Source organism: Cydia pomonella, chromosome 21 (genome assembly GCF_033807575.1).
Source record: "Cydia pomonella isolate Wapato2018A chromosome 21, ilCydPomo1, whole genome shotgun sequence".
Lineage (NCBI taxonomy): Eukaryota > Metazoa > Arthropoda > Insecta > Lepidoptera > Tortricidae > Cydia > Cydia pomonella.
The window spans coordinates 5,548,348-5,568,769 of record NC_084723.1 but is presented as its reverse complement, the minus strand read 5'-3'; the positions used below and the strand labels follow the sequence as shown (position 1 = coordinate 5,568,769).

At 38.5% G+C, this 20,422-nt stretch overlaps 1 protein-coding gene across 5 annotated transcripts in view; it reads right to left on the bottom strand.

Moving 5' to 3' along the window:
* Positions 1-7,832: 7,832 nt before the first annotated feature.
* Positions 7,833-20,422, bottom strand: part of LOC133529613 (casein kinase I-like) — a 35,394-nt gene continuing 22,804 nt past the window's right edge. For 3 of the 5 annotated variants that reach the window (XM_061867365.1, XM_061867366.1, XM_061867364.1), the window contains exons 7-9: positions 19,068-19,154; positions 12,100-12,480; positions 9,987-11,125 (exon numbers count right to left, since the gene is read on the bottom strand). In XM_061867365.1, coding sequence (XP_061723349.1) covers positions 11,036-11,125; positions 12,100-12,480; positions 19,068-19,154 — 558 coding nt within the window. In that variant the 3' untranslated portion in view covers positions 9,987-11,035. Of the gene's footprint in view, positions 9,527-9,986; positions 11,126-12,099; positions 12,481-19,067; positions 19,155-20,422 lie in introns of those variants that run through there. The other 2 variants (XM_061867367.1, XM_061867368.1) reach the window with 2 other exon arrangements.

The window sequence follows — 20,422 nt, the reverse complement described above, 5'->3', positions numbered from 1 at the left end:
CGCATAATTACATTGCTATCTCGCTCGCAGTGTCATTGTCATTGACCGCCGTTATCATGGGCGGGACAACAATATAAATACACGCGAGGGATAGAGATAGTAATGTATGAAATTCCTCTTACTAAGCGTCTTCTTTACACAATCGGTAACAGGACTTCCGACCACTGCGAGGTAGTATTCCGACCGTGACCGGTACCGCAGTAAAGTAACAAACAAATTGTATAGCATCCTTGGTCTTGGACCGATGTCGGTTAGATACCAGCCCAATAGTACGGAGTTACGGACTTTATTTACTGATCATAATACATACGTAATATTGACTATGTACAAAGTGCCCGTAAAAGTCGAAACCAATCACAGCGCACGTTGTGGCATAAATGTTGGTAGTTGTCGGAGAGGATTACTTATACAATGACAATCCTATAACAGCTAATCAAATCATTTATTTCTTTTACCCTTTGAACGCCAGATGTGGTTCGGACGACAGGCGATCGCTATTATTTAAACGAAATTGAACTTTACGGAGTCCGGTGTAAGTCCCTATTGCATTGGCGAAGCAGGCAGCTGTGGCCGTCGTTGGCGTCCTTGGCAAGTTCAAGGTTCTTTCCGATGACGTCCAGAGCCGTCGGAGGCAGTCAAAGGGTTAAAGACCCTGTCACGCATAGAAAATTCTGTCTTGTCATAAGATAAGAGATTAATATAAACGTGCCTTATCAGTCACTTGTTGAACTCCTTTCAAATGTTTAATGTTCGTGTCTCGCGTCAAATAATATTTAGCGTTGATTTTGAACTTACCCTTAGACCCACCCCTACCAGCGTCTTTTTAGCGTCGGTGTCTAGTCAGCGATATGGAAAACGGCGCTGCGCAGTAGCGTAAACGTTGCGTCGAGCAGCAGCCATAGAATTGACTAGACATCGACGCTCGAGAGACCCTAGTGTAGTGTAGTGTGAGGTGGTCCTTATACTGACTAAAAGTTTAGTTTCAATGAAAACTGACTTTAAATCATTGAAATCAAAACTAGTTTCAAATTCATTTGTTATCTTTACACTTGTTATTAATCTACTTATATTTGAACTGAAAGTGCAAAGGACTCGCTGAATCATCAATAAAGGGCGGGTCTGCACTGGGTCGCAACATTTTATAGTAGAGAGATACATCCTTTATTCATACCCACAACATGCATGGCATTGGCATCAAAACAAACAAAAAAGAAAAGTGTAAAATAAAAACATGCAAACTTAATTTAATAAAAAACATTTTTTAGTTAATTAAAACGCCATGTGTCGTGGCACAGAAAAGGCGCTGACTCAGCATAATGATGCAGCAAGCCACATCGCTGGTATTCTGCCAGTACCTAGTAAAAATAAAGGCTCTGGTTTTCTCTTGAGGCCGTGCAGCGTACATCACATTATGGGGATGTACATACACATATTTCTAAATAATGTAACGCTTAGAACAGTCTATGTACAGTCTATTACTTGCCTGTCGAACACCAAAAGTGGGACAAAGATACAAGAGATACAGCCGCAAATACTATCTGTCTCTCTTTCGGACTAATATGCAAGAGTGATAGAGAGATAGAATGCGTATCGTTGTCGTAGCGCAATCGATTGGCATCTTGGCTAGGCCCTCTGAACATTGCTTTTCGTATTTCCTTTTCTAGTCCGCTAGCCTTACGGAACTAGTCAAGATCTCAAAGTATCGTTAAGGGCCCTCCACACTAGTCCACATTCATTCAGAGGCGTGAAGCGCGTACTTGCAGGACTCCACACATTACACACTATTTTAAATGATTTAGGATTTATTTTAGCTCGTCTGTGGCAAGATAAATACTTATTATACGATATTAAGCGGCTGTATTTTACGGTTTTACAACAAAATAAAATGGAAAAAATCGTACGTAACAATAGCAATGCCGCCATAGCTGACTCAAACGGCCCGATTCGAAGAATGATTGACGTTTAAGATCTTGGAAAGATCTTTAAAAGATTGATAACTAAACGACATGTCAAAATTGACGTTTATTTCGATTCCGCTGTGATCGCAATAAGATCTACCTACGATATTTTTAACGTCAAAGTGACATTGGTTGCCCGAATCGAGCTGCTTTTGTCAATTATACGACACACAAACGATATCTAATTGAGAACTTATCTAAACCAGAACTTATCGTTATCGTATTTCATTCTTCGAAGCGGGCCGACAGGTAAATTCGATCAGCTGATGTTTTTTCGCCATCTTGACGCCAACTAAACATGCGAAATCTGAAATACCCGTGAAATTCTACGAGTGTAGAATCAGACGTCAACGTCGTGATGAAATATGTTCTTTACTTTACTTTTTCTCTCCGCGATTCACGCACACAGTCTGGAGGGGGCTTTAGATAAGCTGATGTGATGATCCTCTGCACTTTCAGATGAGCAAATGTTTAAACTTTTCAGTATTATCATTGTCCTGTATCCCTATTCGTTATTACTGTTCTGAATCGATGTTTTTGTATGTTGCCGTTAGACTAGGTGTTCATTCTGTGCCCGCCGGGCTTACGTGAAATTATTGTTATAAAGAATGATGTTAAATAAAGTGTAAAATGTGCATCGATTGTTTTTCTTACCATATACAACCTAAAGGTGGCGACTGACTTGTAACATTTGCTTGTAATGTATCGTTCACGGCGATCGTTACAAGTCAGTCGCCACCTTTGTAACACTCAAAGGGATTCGCGTAAAAACCGACAGCCGAGTGGAGCACGCGGTGCTCGCGTCGAGCGGCTCGGCTCGCTGCACTGACTGTTGTAATGCTCGGGTTGTATCACGTTACATTACACCGAAATGTTACAAGTCAGTCGCCACCTTTATAAGCAATTTATCCCACAGACATATTCGAGTTTTATTTATTAGATCCATCCAATTAGAGCTCGCGGTCGTCTCCGGGTTTCATGAAGACATGTACCCGTCACCGGGCCCATGTTCCCGTGTTACACGGTACCAGATTTTTGGCCCATTCGGAACGTGTAATTCGGCACCGTGTACTGCCTATGTATCCAGCGAGCCTACCGCGAACCAAGATCGACGTGTTGCCTCCCTGTCATACTTATGTACAACTTTACAAGTGCGACAGAGACGCAACACATCGAACGTGGTTCGCTGTAGCCCTTCTGATCGTAATTACCCTACACACGGGTCCAGCCCGTTCTCGACGTATCGTGACGATCGGACAAAAAAAAATTAAGGGGAACATTTTTGTGAGCCCTGCCCTGATGACCGCTTTGAATTAACCTTTTGTATCTTGTATGTATCTTTTGTATTGTGTGTAGGACGGTATGGGCGATGTGAATGTCATCTCGCTTTGTGTGCATAGCACATCTCTGTTTTTTTTTATACCACCACGGTGGCAAACAAGCATACGGCCCGTCTGATGGTAAGCAGTCACCGCAGCCTATGGACGCCTGCAACTCCAGAGGTGTTACATGCGCGTTGCCGACACTTTAAAAACCTGTACACTCCTTTTTTGAACAACCCCATACTGTAGACCCTCGGGAAAACCTCGGAAGGGAGCTCATTCCACAGCCGGAGTGTCCGCGGGAGGAAACTCCGCTTGAAACGCACAGTACGCGACCATTTAAGTTCTAAGGTGTGAGGATGAACACCCTGCCGACGGCGAGCGGTGCGGTGATAGAAAGTGGCCGTTGGCATCATGTCAAACAATTCCTCAGAGCACAGCCCATTGTACAAGCGGTAGAACACACACAAGGAGGCAAGTCTCTCCTTAGACTTAAAGGTTCAATACCGCTTGTGAGTTTGGGATCGTCAACGATTCGCACTGCTCGAAAGACACCCTAAATTCGCTGGCCCAATATTACAGGGTTCTATTGGGACCGTGCGAAGTGCATGGTGGGGGTAAGCAAAGCGATCCCAGCGCATAAGGTGGTAAAAATTTGAACTAACTGCGGATAGCGTCTTAAACATTTCGTACAATTATATGGCTCGAAATGAAACTTTGATTTACGATTACTCCTGAAATATTCATTTAAATTGTATGGTGTAAAGGACCATTGTAATCTGTATGAAATGCTTAATATAACTAACGTATTTATTTTGATAATTGTTAATAATGTATCCATGTAAATAGCTTTGCAAATGCCACATATTACGTGACCTTTTTCTAGAAGTTAAGAATGGATATAGTAAGTTATCCTTAAAAGAGAGACATTTAACATCACGGACTTTTTTGTAGACCTATGAATGAGAAACAACCCCACCATACATTGTGTTGTTATAGCTCAAACGGATTAGGCAGCGTTTTCGATTAAAAAGCTCCTAGCCAGCGTGAGTTTTTCCGAAAACATCGTTATATTTCAAACAATTTACACAAAACCTTAACAAGTTATATACTTAAGCCTTCCTCAAGAATCACTCTATTGATATATGAAAGTCCTATGAAAATCCGTTCAGTAGTTTTTAGTTTTGGAGTAGTTTTATAAGATGTAGTGAATTGACGTTTTCCCCTAGACTTGCGGACACTAGGTTGCGTGACAGTCGTGCACGCTCCTTCGACTCAATGTCACTATACAATGTTCAAATTTCAGTTCGATAAAAGTGAAACATAGAACCCTGTAATATTAGTGCAGCGAATTTAGCCATTTTTCGACACACGATTAAATTTTTTTAACGCCATTGTTAAATATCAAGTACGTGTTAAACACAAGTATGTGTTAAATATCAAAAAGTGGCGCCAACTGACCGGGCATTGGCTTCACTTTTTGATATTTAACAAATATTTAAAAATTGTTGTGCATTAGACTTTTCGTTCATCGCGACATCTATTGTCGAGTAGCAGTACTGCTAAATACGCTACTTGGCACTAGATGTCACCTTCGAAAATAATAAGCGTTTTGGTAAGGAAACTGATGTATAGTGTGCACTTTATGCCTTATAGAGGTACAATAAGTATAGAGATGAAATGGTGGAGCCGGGCAGATGACCGAACGTAATGCTCTTATGGAACTTTCAGTAGGGGTAGCAGAGAAAGCGCTATGATTTTTTGTCCTTCTCACAGTTAATTTTTTTTATTCCACGCCGTAAATTTGAGTATGGCTTATGGTGGGCAACAAATAACCCGACCAAATTGGTTGTTTTTGGTATGTTGTCAGGAATGTTAAAACGTGTTTTTAATTTAGCGCAGTACGTATGTTCCGTTCATAACGGGCGCACGCGCATAGCACATCTACACAGAGTTTTTTTTCGTTAATTTCAAGGGTGCATTCCTGGGCTTAAATTAAGTAACTTTCTCAAAGACACCGGTATTCTAATTAGCTCCATTTCGGAGATAAGCAATAATTTATTTTTTTAGTACATATAGTGCTACTTTACCGCACTAGTGCGAAAATTAGCATATTACGTTACTGTGTCGAACATTTAAAGGGCCATATGTACTGTAAAACGTACGATACATGTGCAAATAGGTAATTCGCAACTCGTGTCGATTTAAAACACTCTTCGGCGGTGTTTTAATATATCGTCACTCGTTTCGAATTTCCTATTTTTCGCACTTGTATCGTAATGTACTATTATGGTATAAGGCTCCTACGAGCGTGTACACCTTAGGGCCTGTTTTCCTATTGATTAGTGTTTAGTACGAATGTATACATTTGCTACTAAACGTAAGTATTATCTCGGACTTACGATTTTCGAAAAGACATTGATATGTCACAGTTTTCAAATTGTTTGGTTGAGTTAAATGGCCCGAACAACGCTATATGCAACAATTACTATTAAAACCTTTTCAACGCTTTCTCCCTCGCATCAAAATGTGGCATACACGCCAATATGTCAACTATTGAGAAACGAATTTAAACCCTATCTGTCAACAGTAAAATTGCTTTGACAGCGTCTGCCATGACCTCTTTAGTGGTCGTTGGCGTGGTAGGCACGACAGCACACGACCACTTTAGTGGCTCTTGGCGTTCAAAAGGTTAAAAAAAATCAAAATTAAAAACAAAATAATATCGCTAGCTGTGCAACGCGGCAATGCCGCTAGCATTTTTGGCACATTTGGAATTGGATCAGGTGACAGTCGGAACTGGACGTAGGGCTTATTTCTAGTTTTATTTTTTTATCAGAATGTCTTTTTATATTTCCTCTTAACCCATTCATTGCCGACGCCTCATATTTTTACTCATCACGCAGTGCCGCCGCCTTCCACGCGACGACGCGAATTCGCGTCCGCGGCATTACGTTAACATTTCATGGACGCGAGTTCGCGTCCGCGGCATTAGGTTAACCTATTTCAAGGGCGCGAATTCGCGTCCGCGGCATTACGTTGTCAAGGACGCAATTTCGCGTTTTTGGCATCGTAAGTGAAATTTTTGCGCCTAAAAACAGTTTTTGTCGAAAACGTATTCAGTATAGACGTGACGGCCGTATACTTCAGACGTATATGAGTTTTTAATGGTTTTTAGTAAGATTATAAAAGTTAAAGAAAGTGTTTAAAGCAAGTGTTTAGATAATGGACAAAAATATTAAATATTAAATGCAACCCATTTTATTATAGTTAAATATACAGTCGAAAATGTTTAGTACCCCTGGACATAAACATGTCTGCGTATCTAAATTATTTTAGTAGTTTGTATTATTAATTGCCACAATCACTTATAAAGTATATGGCACATGATTAAATTACTATCATTAAATATTTTTCGCGATAAAAGGTAAATGACAATTACCTAATATAAACATAATGGACGGGAATCCGCCTCCGCTTCACCCGAAATGAAAATGTTGAGTATTACAAATGTGTTTATTTTAATAACCGGTAACAGTATACAATTTGTCTTTAAAAATTACATCTCGGGATAAGTTTTTTTAAATAAGTGTTTTTCTAGCAAAAACTATTTTTTCTAAATTACAAATGCACTGAATCCAAAAACCGAAGTATAATATTCTCCTTCAAAAAATAAATAAATAGTTGTTTTCTAGTAAAAAAACGAGGCCGCGAAATCGCGACCCCGGAATTACGATCGGACGTGAATTCGCGTCTTCGGCATCCGAGATAAGAATTATGAAAATTACAAATGCACTGAATCTAAAAACCAGCAACAGTATAATATTATCCTTCATAAATAAAGTAACATTTTGGTATCAGCATTTAAGTACAGTTGTTTTCTAGCAAAAAAAAACACAACTCGAGGACGCGAAATCGCGTCCTCGGCATAACGATTACACATAACATGGGACGCGAATTCGCGTCTTCGGCATCCGAGATAAGAATTATGAAAATTACAGATGCACTGAATCCAAAAACCAGCAACAGTATAATATTATCCTTCATAAATAAAGTAACATTTTGGTATCAGCATTTAAGTACAGTTGTTTTCTAGCAAAAAAAAACAAATAACTCGAGGACGCGAAATCGCGTCCTCGGCATTACGATTACACATACATAGGACGCGAATTCGCGTCTTCGGCAATGAATGGGTTAACATTAACGTATTTAATAGAGATGGAATAAATCAAATTAACTGATTTAAAACAAAAAAAAACTAATATTACCTATGCCATTTAGTTTCCTTAAACGTACTTACGCATGCCCCGAAGTTAACGAAATTAAAAAAAAAAAATACGGTGTAAGAACCTACCATCTGTTGGACGCCCACGACGTCGGGTGAAGTGCCGCGACGTTGCCGGACAACGCTCGACATGTCGGCAACATTGCGCGCATCAAATCCCGGCATGTCGAGCGAACTCCGCTAACGCTGTAGTATTATATGGATAGTTGGTGCACATTTTGGGCTTGTTCGAAGGGTAAGTTAAGTAGGTAAACCAAAGTCAAGAAATACAAATTAAATTACTCGTTTATTTTTTTATTCATTAATTTTATTTATAGTTAAAAGTGCAGTACACTGAGTAAACTCAGTCCACTGGGGACGGGAAGCGCCGAGGCCGTTAAACTATTGACGATCACGGTATCACCTTAATCGCAAGTTAATATAAAAAGGAATATTGAGATCCATTTTATCACGAGGCGTAGTCACAAATTCCAAAGTCAAATATAGGCGAGGCCCTCCCCGTCCCCAGTAGACCCCCCTACTCATAACCACTCAAGATCTCTTATATTACATACATCCTCTTACTGTAACTTACGATACTCGACGTCTCGTGACACAGGTTAGGTTACTATGGAAGCATGGCTGCGGGTCGAGTGCTATTGGTTCATATAAAAATATCATCTCCGGCGGTCGCGTCAGTGTCACGAAACATCGTCAATTCTAAGGGAGTTTTCAGAAAATAATGTACCCGATTAGCGTGAGTCGTTAAGAAAAGTTAACCACTGTCAGTTTTGTGACGATTTAATGCTTAATTAAGCATTAAATTTCAATAAAAATTTGGTGTTGGTATTCATGTCAATATTACATTGTAAAAAAAGACAAAGTTCATTCCCATAAAGATTTCATGCTTAATTGTCGTCACAAAATTGACAGCGATCAACTTGTCAACTACTCACGCTAATTGGGTAAACTATATTCTCAAGCGTGTTCTTAAAAAAATAACAGTTAAAATGAACACTGTCTTATATTTACATTTTTTATCTCGCTTTAAAATATACGATACGCAATGTACCAATTATTTTCCCGGAGCTCCGCGCGCGGTAATTTCATATTTACAATTTGGAGGTTCGCCGAACGGGTACACCACGCGCGTAGCTTCAAGAATTCGATCAGTTACTTATTCTAAGTATATTTTTTTTCGAATCTTTTACATTTTTTTATTTCAATACAGAATCCTATTTATAATTAGTAATCATTAAATTTTTAATGAACATTTTTAGCCAATATCGTCTTCTGTCGCCATATCTCAGCCATCGTGTATATGTACAGAGTATTGCTGAAATACATCACCAGTCAATAATTATACAATAAATTCAATGTAAACACTAGCTAATTAGAAAAAGAAACTAACATCGAAACTAACTAAATATTGAGAGCGATTAACTGTCTACCCGACGCCTGCCCGGCGTTACATGTTACTTTACATCTTACATATTTTTATTCTTTCGAAAAATGCATTCCAATGATTCATGGATCTTAAATTCTTAATACAAACCGAACATTTCGGAGCTATATTACATCATACCCGCTGGCGATCAAACCCAATGCACGACTGAAAATCATAACGTCGTTATGTATTTCCTAATTATTGGATTAGATTTGTCCGCTAGTCTACACGTCTAAAGTTAGTCACCGAAGTTAAATACGTTTATAATAATCGTAAAATAAAACAAATCCGCCCGATGCGGAGAGACAGTGTTTAGAACAAAGGCCTCTTGTAATATAATAAAGCCAGTTCGCCGACGTTAGCCGGTAGATTAGACGCTCGACGTTACGCTTGACGCTGGACGCTGTTGACGCTCGACACGACGCGCGTCGCACGGTCACACACACAAACACACAGTCACACACGCACACGAATGCTATCGCGTTCTCTTTTTCGCCGGACCGCCCGTGGCTGTCGAACGTCGTAATCTCTTTCACTGGAAAAGAAAATAGAATGTTAGTGAAACAACAAACAGCTTCAGTAAATAATAATAATTATGTACATATCATAGAATAAGTTTAACTTCTAATTTATCTAAAGCTAGACCGATGAGCGCTAAATGCCAATAATCATGTTTATTAAGATAAATACATATGAAACAAGACGCAACAATAAAATACTAATTTCATAACCACTGGCTTCTTGGACAGATGCTATGAACTAGTAAGAACTACGCTCGTAATACAATTTGGGTAATCTAGAATGAAATACTCAAATACCCTTTGCGATAAATATGAGTCACAAACTACGCAGTAATTTAATTATATACCTAGATATGACTTGTACTGTGATTGCTATGCTACGTAAATATTATCTTCAGTAAAAAAATTACCTTCATTAACTTTGGCTCATACCTTGGCTGATGAAGTGATTATCAATGCAAGGAAAAGCGGTGATCATTTGCATATTTTTAATTAATTTATACAAAATTCACATGCCGACGTTTCGTCGTTAAGATGCGCCTTAATTCACAAAAACTATTTTTTTAAGAGCAAATCGGCACTCATTTTGTAATTTATTCAATTTTTCTAGACACTTTATTGTCATTACATTAGTAAATAAATAGTGTCAAAAAAAGTCTAAAACGAAATAGATATCTGGTAGTTTTTGAAAATTAACTAGTTATATTTATAAGTATACATTACAATGAGTAAAACGAACGTATATTCAATATTTCTCTATAACTTATAAAGTAAAAATTTACAACAGATACGCACACATACAAACATACACGCTTCCAATCACAGTATCGTACAAAGCTATAGCCGGTAATTCATTTAAATTATTTAAAATCAGTCTGGGACCGTCGGCAGCTACCTGATCGAATACTGTTATAAGGCAAAAACGAGCCTAACGATTTTGGTGAAAGCTACAATAATCCCCATCCCCACTAATATCATAAATCGGGTTTTCCAGCTTTAATCGCTGAACCGATTTAGACGAAATTTGGTATGGAAATAGTTAAAATCATGGGAACATAAAATTACTTAGGTTTTTTTAGACATCATCTATCGAAGCCCTAGGCACAGGAGAAAACTATTTAATTTACATCACCCTCTGACAGGAGGAAAAGGTCATACAGACTGACAGCTGCTTTTGAATAAGGTTGAAGGCCCCTTCAATCAAGGGAGCCCATTGTTTCGTGGGCCCCACGGTAACAGTTATAGTATTCAATCAGGAAGCTAACCAAAAATGCCATTATTTGTTTATTAACACATTACAAACAAATCAAATTTTTTATGTAATAATTATTTTTGTCAAATAAAAGTTGTGAGTGTAAATAACTCCTACTCGAAACAGATCTAAATAGCATACCAAAAAATCAATTTCCCTAGTAAAACCAAAAAACTAGAATAGTAGTCGCCAAAATACTAGAATTTGTTGCGTATTATCTAATATGGCGGTAGCATCTCCATAACGATATTCAGGGATGTTGGGAGTGTGTTTAGGATATTGGAGTGGCTTTTTTCTTGACTTGACTGACGGACTGCTTGATCGCTTGCTTCGAAGCTTCGTTGGCGTTCACTGACTTTACCTAGGGAAGGGAAATAGGAAGGGAAGTTTATCTTGAGTGTCCGTAAGATTCCATGACTGTATCAGCACGACTATAGCAATGGGGTCATCTAAATTTTATAATATGCTTAACTCATTCGAGTCTTTCTTATAAGGATCGCAAAGTTAAGAAAATAAAAGCGAAATTTTACGTTATACAGTCAAAAGATTTCATTTGTGACCCATTTTGTACCTTGTCACAATGACAATAGTACGAGTCCCTAGCGACTTGTGGTTTGTCACTGTGACAAGATACGAAATGGGTCACAAATGAAATCTTTTGACTATACCTTTACAGACGGATACATTTTTCAGTACTTGAGACTCAAATAAAATAACATGATATACATATATGTATGTACCTGGATCGTTAATTTTCATTGTAGAAGAGACTCTTCAGAAATGTATTTTACCCAACTATGTCAGTTGAATAATTTCAAATAATGAGAAAAGCAAAACAATCAGAGCCATATTGTGAACCATGGCGCGAGTTAGCCGCCAGGATCAGGCGTGGCGGGAGAAAACCTCCCGCTTCGCTATCTCCGGGAAGCCTCGCTCGCGGTCTGTGAATGGTTTGTGTTCATCATTTTGTTTTGCTTCACTCAACGCAAATAATGCGTAGTTACTAGTTAACTAAATTATGCGGCGATGGTGTTAAAACTGATAAGAATTTTGACATTTATTACTTTACGTCTCTTTGTTTTGTTAATATTTGCCTGTAAGATTAATTAGAAATTTCGTACGGTAGGAAAGGAGAAGCGGAGGAACTGGCTCTTGGGATCATTAATATTATACTGACTCTAAACCAGTTACAAAACCTGAGTATTCAATTTGAGTGGCGACATAAAAAGAGTTGAATCGTCGCCTATGTTGAACACATTTAGCGATTGTGACAGTCAGAAGAGCGAGTGTTTCCTACGTATTTGGGATGTTTATACTAGGGATGGCATTCCGTACCTCGTTGTTGGGCGGCGGCTGCGGCGGCTGCTGCTGCGCGCGGCGCTGCACGGAGGGCGAGCGGCGGTCGGCAGGGCTGGCTGTAGGGATGGCATTCCGTACCTCGTTGTTGGGCGGCGGCTGCGGCGGCTGCTGCTGCGCGCGGCGCTGCACGGAGGGCGAGCGGCGGTCGGCAGGGCTGGCTGTAGGGATGGCATTCCGTACCTCGTTGTTGGGCGGCGGCTGCGGCGGCTGCTGCTGCGCGCGGCGCTGCACGGAGGGCGAGCGGCGGTCGGGCGGCGCGGCGCCCGCCTCCATGTGCTGCTTGCGCTGGCGCAGGATCGTCCAGTCGAACGTGTAGTCGTACTGGTAGTTCATCGTGCGGAACAGGATGCGGAACAACTGGAGAAGGAAAGCATACACACTTATTATACACCACAATACAAAGCGTCTAAGAGCGCGAGATGTAATTTAATATGTAAAATTGTACAGCGCGATAATCACTATTAAATTGCATCCTACATACTTTAATTATATTTAAAAGCCCTTAATCCAACCTAGAACTCAACGGGTCGTAAACTTGAATGCATGGAAGTAGTGTTGAGTTGCTCACTCGTGAGGCACCTCATTTGTACCACTCACTTTGTTAAATTGTCGCAGAACTTCACACCGCATAAATGTCATACATCACTCCTCAATTAATTTTACTCATTTACTCGCGCGCATCACACACAGCTCTTACCACTCAAACACTTCAAATTTAAAAAAAAACTCTCAGCCTTTCAAACTCACTCGCGTTCCTCACAACTCGCAAGAGAGTCGCGAGGCGCTCGGTGCTCGCCGACATTCAAATGAAGAAATGAGTCATTGACGTCATCGTATTCATCGCTCATACTATCAACTGCCCAACTACAAACCTTATTGCAAGGACAAAAGGTCCACTGAGAAATGCGTTGTCTCACTGTGACATCCCCTCAAAAATCCTTTCAAAATGAAACAATGAATTGGATTTACCGAAAGAGGGAGTGAGACAGACACGCGCCGTGCTTCAATAACACCTCATCGAAAATACGTTAAAAATGAAACACGAAAGAAAACAAGCGTAAGCGTCCGCAAGCTTACATACATATTACGCCATTTTGATCCTAGCATTGCTAAGTTACTTGTCAAAAGCGAAAAATCTAAGTCATCAAAGAACCTACCGAAGAAAGTTTTTTTTCTCTGTCGCACTTGTAATTTCATACGTAAGTGCGACAGCAAAGCAAAACTTCGTGGTTCGCGGTAGGCCTCCATATTTGTTAGCTATTATTGTACTAACGCGCATACCAGTATAACCTGACCTCAAGACTCATATTGCTGGTGTCATGTATAATCTGAATCAATTAGACTGGACAGTGAAATGGTTACTTGATAAGCGATTGAAATGCCAACCAAGTCTCACTGGGCATTTACGAAGCTTGCTTAAAAACAGTTATCGTTTAAGAGACCAAAATATTATTTAAATTATTGAAATATAATATAGTGGCGTACACAAAATATGATAATTTACATTAGTTTATTAATAAAAAAAGTAAATATAATTTGTATAGGTGAAATAAACATGTACATTTTAACGATTTGAATTTGTAATACTTTTTGTTAACGTGCTTCGTAAACTATTTCGATCATTTATGATTTTGACATATTTATAATACGAGAAACTCGAAAAAGTTGTTCGTAATCTTTAGTTGTGTTTTATAAATAGTGATCAGTGACCATTCTTATAATTATGTTAAAATAACAATATATTAACATTGTTTTCGCGATAAAATATACCTGTGGGTCTTTCGTTGTGTCTTGCATACAAAAATCAAGTGTATATTACACGCCGGTGGCATTACCGCGCGAACGTTATTGAGGCTTTCGTTTGTTATCATATTACAATGATATTATTACTGATAAATTATGAGGTGGTAAGTTAGTAATTTCTATATAATAATGGTACAAACAATATTGGATTTGTTCTCCTTAGTTTGTTAATTGTTTGTTTGGTAGTTTATGGTTAGTATTTATTTCAATATATGAATGTTAAACTTAAAATGATATCAAGTAGCAAAAATTGATACTGAACAATCTAACAATAAAAATAATAAACTGCTAAATTAGAACAAGTTTCATAAAAGCATCAAATTAAGTTGCAATAGGATGTATGTACTTTAACTCCTTAGTTTGATTCTTAAATGTATGTCTTCTGTTGTTAAAGTTCTGTTTTAAACCTCCAGAATTGCACTCCAATTAAATATTTAAAAGGAAGTTTAGCAATGCCTAAATATGTATTTACATTAAATATGGTTTGCTGCCGTTGGAGTTGATGGAATAGTCGATGCTGCAAAACTGCTAGTACCTCTCCTCATTTGAAGTAAGACATTGTAACACCTCATTTTAGAGAATGAGGTACTCATACAAACTCATTTTAAATTGATGTCCTACCCATCACTACATGGAAGCGCTCGCGATTGCTGCCGTTCCACAACCCACCAACGGAGCGGCAGCTGGCGTCCACTAAGGTTCATTACACATCATCTTTAACCACTTTACGAGTTATCGCCCGGGATGCGATAACGACGACATTTGCGCCTGGCCCGCGGTCTATAAAATTAGTAAGAGGGCATATATGTTGTCCGCGCGGTGTTATTCCTAAAGTAAATCGCACGTTGGCCTGGACTGGCGATAAGATCGACTAAGATTACTCATATGCCAAGGCCACGACAAAAACATGTTCTCTTTTTTTTTTGCTAGGCTTCGGGTTAAACAAAACACCGTAAATTGATATAAAAGCGAACAAAACAATGTTGGAATAACTTATCGAAAATGTCTACATACCCTTTTACATTTGATAATAATGGACAATAAAACATACTGAACTAAATTGCAACCCGTAAATCGATATCTGTGTCCTAGTTTAAAAGAAAAGCAGAGGTAAACCACAGGCGGCCTCATCGCTAAGTTTTTTAAATGTTTAATATAAGACATCTGGAAATATAACACCATAAAAACATTCAGGTCAATCGAGAGCTTACAAAAATACCATGCCCATATTCGAATGAACTATCACCGAAACTAAAAATAGCGAGCGGGCCGCGGCTAAAATGGGATGTTGTTTTGACCGAGCCGGGTTTCGATTAGGGCAGGTAACGTTTCGGCATAAAACGTAGTTTGCAAACAAACTGTAGAAACAGCTGTTGGTTCTCTACTTTTTATTACCTGACTACAGCGGTGGCAGTATGGTTCGATTTTTATCACTTGTCACTATGCTCGTCACTTTCGCACTTACATACTTGTTAGAACGTGACAGGAGTGGTGACAAATGATAAAGAGCCAACCATCTTAGCCCTTCAAGACGGGTTATGTTTGTCACGAATATTCCACACAAAAGTCAAAACTTTTCAGTTGATATCGGTCAATCAATTGGTTTTTATGACGCAGGTGACATAATAGGTTACATTCATAAGAGGAAATATTTTAGTGGACATTTTTCCATAGAAACGCTCTCGACATTTTTCTCTCGCCCGAATTTTTTTTTTTATATGGAATCAAAACTATAATATTTTCTCTTAATCTACTATGATCGAAGTTTTTTAATGAGGTTAATATTTTAAACAGTTTGTGTATTACTCAAAAGAAGAATTCAATGATACGCTAAATTACTGCCCTTTTACAGCAAAACGCGTATCAAGATAGGAAATATGTAATAAGATACGCTGTTTTGCCGTAACAGGGCTATAAAATATCTTACAAGAAAAATAGTGAGGTAAGAAAGGACAAGGCTAGTTCCAACGGTTTCATTTTCACGTAAACAAGTAGTGACTTGTTCATATAACGTGTCACAGTTTACTAATACCGGTTTCAGAAGACCGGTAAATGGGACCGCCGCGCGCCGAGCGACCGTTTAAATGCAAGATCGAACTTGTCAGGATTGACTTCGTGAACGTTATACAAAAGAATACTAAACTTTTTAATTTATGTATTTCATTTCGGAACATATAAACACCACTACATGTTTTTTACACTACTGTACTAGTTTTTTACCATCGTATTTAGATTTACCCAGCTATAGCGTTAATCCATTTCTCGTGTTTAGTGATATTATTCTTCCTGCTAATTAATTTTTGTACTTTAGTTTTATTCTGTTTATAATGTATTTGTAAATTGAGTGTTTCAGCAATATTCAAATAAACGTTTTTTATCTACTAAAAGTTCCGGCTCTTGATTACTGATGATCTTGATGATTATCAGTTTTATAATTACCTATTTTAATAAGCTAATATCCTGTACTGCTCAAAATAACACGTTGTTTTTTTTTTATAATTATGATAGTCTTCATTTTCTTATATTGTATTATTGGTAAGTATACAGTAATAGTAGGCTAAACCGTCAATTACTGGCCACCGTATAGGTACTAAAATGGCTAAAATAAGAATTCTACTTAATTATTCACACAATTCAAGTAAACCAAATAACATTAGTTATGAAAATTTACTTGTGAATATTAAACAGAATCCTTTTTAGTATAAGGTGGCTATTAAGACGTTTTACCCATAACAATCATATCTCAGAAAACAACATATCAAATGAAATAAACGGAGAGTCTCAATCTTAATCGCCCTATTGAAGAACCGGTTCCAAGCAGAGCACTATTAACTTGACCTCTCGATATGCGGTGTTCTCAATTGTCCCCGCCGTGCACAGATGCGAATCATTCCCGGCTGTCCCCGCCTCATGTATGGCGGCGGTTACGTGGAGTGAGGACAAATAGGAATAAATGCGTATCAACCAAATGTAATCGTTCATCAGGAATGTACTGGTCAAAATGTGGATTATTGTATAATATGAAGAATTTTCAAGTCTATTCTCAAGAACATACCTATTATTAAAAACAGCCTTTCGTTCTTCTTCAGTATTTTTTATAATTGAGATACTAAAATGATATTTCGACCATCTATCAGATTAGTAGATAGGTCTCAGAATCAACCACCAGAAAACAGAATATATCCAAATGAAAAGGTACAAGAACACCAGAGCTGATAGAGAAGACCTAGTAGTGGGAGCAACCACCTACAAAGGTGTGGATCATTTTAGGTATCTTGGTTGCACAGTAACTGATACCAACCGAAGGGAGGAAGAGATAGATCTACGAATCCAAAACGCTTTAAGATGCTCGGCAGCGCTCCATCGAGTTTTAGTGTCAAAGCTGATCAGTAGACCAACCAAGATTCGTGTCTACAAGACTGTAATTAGGCCAATTTTGATGTATGGGTGTGAAGCTTGGACTCTGACTCAGAAAGAAGAGAGCAAGCTCTTAGTGGCGGAGAGGAAAATCTGGCGGAAGATTCTGGGACCTGTCAGAGATGAAGATGGAACTTGGAGGCGTAGAAAGAATAGGGAGCTAGAGGAGCTGGTTGCGATGCCCAACATAATTGGCGAAATCAAGGCCACACGACTCCGCTGGCTCGGTCACCTAGAGAGGATGGGAGAGGATCGTGCCGTGAGAAGAGCGTATGTGGGGCACCCGGGTGGAAAACGTCCGTCTGGGCGTCCCAGATACCGCTGGAGCGACGTAGTCCTAAAAGACCTGTTCGCCCTCGGAATACCCAACTGGCGTGAAGTGGCGCAGGATAGGGCAGAGTGGCGCTCTCTTGTGTCAGAGGCCAAGATCCTGTTTGGGTCACTGAGCCAGTGAAGAAGAAGAAGAAGATCAGATTAGTACAAAAACTGGATTATTGGGTAACAAATTGACCAATGGAACTGTCATAATATGTGTTATATGTATACTAAACGAAAGTTAGCATTAACACCTTATATTACAGTTAAAGGAAATGTTATTATTCAATGGATAGTTTTTTTTTTAATGATAAAAGTCTGGATTATGAAAAACTATTGTTTTTCCAATTCATAACATTTCACATCATTACAGTATTCCAAAGCGCTGTGAAACCAATAGACAACTAACATATCACAGAAGAAGTTCGTTCATTCATCGTCTCGCAGAACCTCAAGCATTCATCACATATGTCCAACCATCCACTCGCAAACACATCACAGACTGGTGCTGATCCGAGGATGGTGGCCGCGCTAACAAAAGCGACAACGCGGTGGAAAAATAAATCTAGACGGTGAGGGAACATACAGACGCAGCAGCCGAGCTACTAGTCCGGGGCAGTCAGAATCCCCACGTTCAATGCTATGGGCTAAACTACAGTCTATAATTTCCCTTCATGGTACCCAATGTACCCAACAATTTTCTTGCTGGGTACCAATGTACCCAATGGGTAATATCTGAATATTTTTTTATAGACTAAGCGCAGAAACGCCTTTTGCACTCGCTCTTATATAGGGTCAGTACCTATCTGAACAAACTTTAGAAATAAGAAACTGAATATATCCCTTGTACCTCTTCTCTCTGACATTTACTTGAGTTTCACCTATTTATAAAATTACATTTTATTTTAATTTATTTTTTGATTCTAATGTTATTTAAATTTCTAATCTCAATTTTAATTTATTATAATTGTAGTTCTAATTTTATATTATTTTTTATTTTTTGACATATAAATTGGCTTTGTTTTTAATTTTACTTGGGATATTAATCCTGATACTAATAGATTTTAATTTTGATCTCATTGTTAATTTTATTTTTATGTATATTTTGATCCAGATTTTAATTTCTGATCTCAATTTTAAATGTAAATAGGCTTTGTTTTCATTTTTATTGTAATTTTAATTTTAAGTTAGTTTTAACTTTAATTTAGTAGTAATTTTATTTTGACATGTAAATTGACTTTATGAATAAATGAGTATGAGTAGTAGCAGGATATAGGTTGTTTCATAAGGGTTCCAATGATATGATATTAGAATAATTTAAAAACGGGCCGCAGGATGTACTCGTACACGCACTGTTTATGAATGAACCCCGAGCAGCTGTGCAGTAATGGTAGTGAGTGTGCACGCACCTGTCTGAGATACATGTAGTCGGGCGACTCGTCGAAGGTCAGCCCGCGGCAGTAATTTAGATACATCGCAAACTCGGCCGGGAATCCCTGGAACAAATAACACGTAACATTTTGGGTAACAAGGAGGGTTCTAGAGTCACTCCACGGAATTGTCTGTCCCATACAAATCGCTTTTTAGATTTGCACGTATCTGAGCTTGTTTGTGTGACAATGGATGCAAGAAATGATCAGTAAAAAACCGGACAAGTAAGTGCAAGTCGAAGTCGCCCACCGAGGGTTCCGTACTTTTTAGTATTTTTTGTTATAGCGGCAACAGAATTTTCACAGATGATGTATTCATCTGTGAAAATTTCAACTGTCTAACTATCACAGTTCATGAGATAACAGCCTGGTGATAGACGGACGGACATCATAGGGTCCCGTTTTACCCTTTGGGTACGGAGCCCTAGAAATCAACGACTTGAAACATTGAAAAATATTATATAAAATACGAAATAAAAGGAGCTTTTACGGGACAGTTTATGGAATGACCCTATACGATTTAGAAGAAAATACGCATACACCTAGGGAACAAATCAAATTATTTTACCAAATATTACCAGGTACCTATATAAATTAGCATCCGCCAATGAAGAGCTTGCCGGGCTTGGTCACTTTGTCAAAACCACAATTGTGGCGTTTTCAACCAAACGGGTACTTATTGCCGGTTGTTAATAAGACGCTATTTCCATAAAGCTTCAAAATTAATCAACCTCGCAATTATTTCAACTGTCTTGGAACCAAACAAGTTAGTATTCTGTGTTTCTTTGGATTTAGCATATCTAAAGACACTATTAAATGGCTTACTTTCAAATTGTATGGCATGATTATCCATTACAAAGGCGAAGCATCCATTCTAGCCTCTATTATGATGACGTCACATAGTGACACACCATCGTAAAAAAGAAACCCGACAATTTTTTTATGGAAGGCGCTTGAGATCGGGATTGTTTTTTACGTCCCGCTCGTGGTTTTGTGTAATGATAATGGCCTAAAGTCATGACAGCCACTTTCGTTCGTAATCTGCGCTATATGGTTACGTCTAACCACTGGTCTCATTAAAAGCTTCTGTTATGACACGAGAAGCAGCAAGTATGGCACGATTGCTTACCAAAAATATATCATATTTTCGGGCACTTTATATATAAAGTACAAGTGTAAAGGACATATATGTCCAATTGAAATATCGTTACTAGCACGATTGTTTACTTCCATGTTTTACTGCATAAGTACCTCATTTCCATCCAGTATTTAATCCTATATAAGAACCATGGTAGAAAAGTCCTTCCACGCTAGATAATGTTAATCCAACACCC